This window comes from Otolemur garnettii, unplaced genomic scaffold, assembly GCF_000181295.1.
Source record: "Otolemur garnettii isolate 467f Iridium unplaced genomic scaffold, OtoGar3 scaffold00120, whole genome shotgun sequence".
NCBI classification, from domain to species: domain Eukaryota; kingdom Metazoa; phylum Chordata; class Mammalia; order Primates; family Galagidae; genus Otolemur; species Otolemur garnettii.
In genome coordinates this window covers 505,257-505,751 of record NW_003852515.1, presented here as the reverse complement: position 1 = coordinate 505,751, position 495 = coordinate 505,257, and the positions used below count along the sequence as shown (strand labels likewise).

The following is a 495-nucleotide window of genomic DNA, read 5'->3' as shown; positions in this document are numbered from 1 at the left end:
GAATAGAAAGCAGCAGATGACCTCCCATCCCAGATACACACTGGTTGGCACAGCAGTGCAGTGATTCCAAAAGCAGAGGAAAACTATCAGTCCTGTTCCTTCATAGCCATAGCCAAAATCAAATATTTTCTTCCCCAAGTTGAAATAACCGCACACTTCTCTGTGCTCATCTTAGGACCAGCATGCTGAGAAGCACCCTGCCTAGAACATCCCTCCTGTCCTTCTTCTCTCACCAGGTGGCTTTGACTTTCTGAGAGAGGACCAGTCATCTCCTGTGCCAGACTCTGGGCTGAGTTCCAGTTCGACCTCCTCCAGCATCAGCCTGGGAGGCAGCAGTGGGAACCTCCCGCAGATGACCCAGGAGGTAGAAGATGTGGACACAGCCGCTGAAACAGATGAGAAGGCCAACAAGCTCATTGAGTTTCTGACAACCAGGTAATGAGTACTAGGGAGTCTCAGTGGTCTGTGTAGGTCAGTCTTCTGGAAAAATGCCAG

The 495-nt window shown here is 50.3% G+C and overlaps 1 protein-coding gene across 1 annotated transcript in view; it reads left to right on the top strand.

Moving 5' to 3' along the window:
* Positions 1 to 495, top strand: part of FRY (FRY microtubule binding protein) — a 251,083-nt gene that overhangs the window by 180,968 nt on the left and 69,620 nt on the right. The window contains exon 40 of the mRNA XM_003797632.2: positions 237 to 435. Within this exon, the coding sequence (XP_003797680.1) occupies positions 237 to 435 (199 nt within the window). The remainder of the gene's footprint in view (positions 1 to 236; positions 436 to 495) is intronic.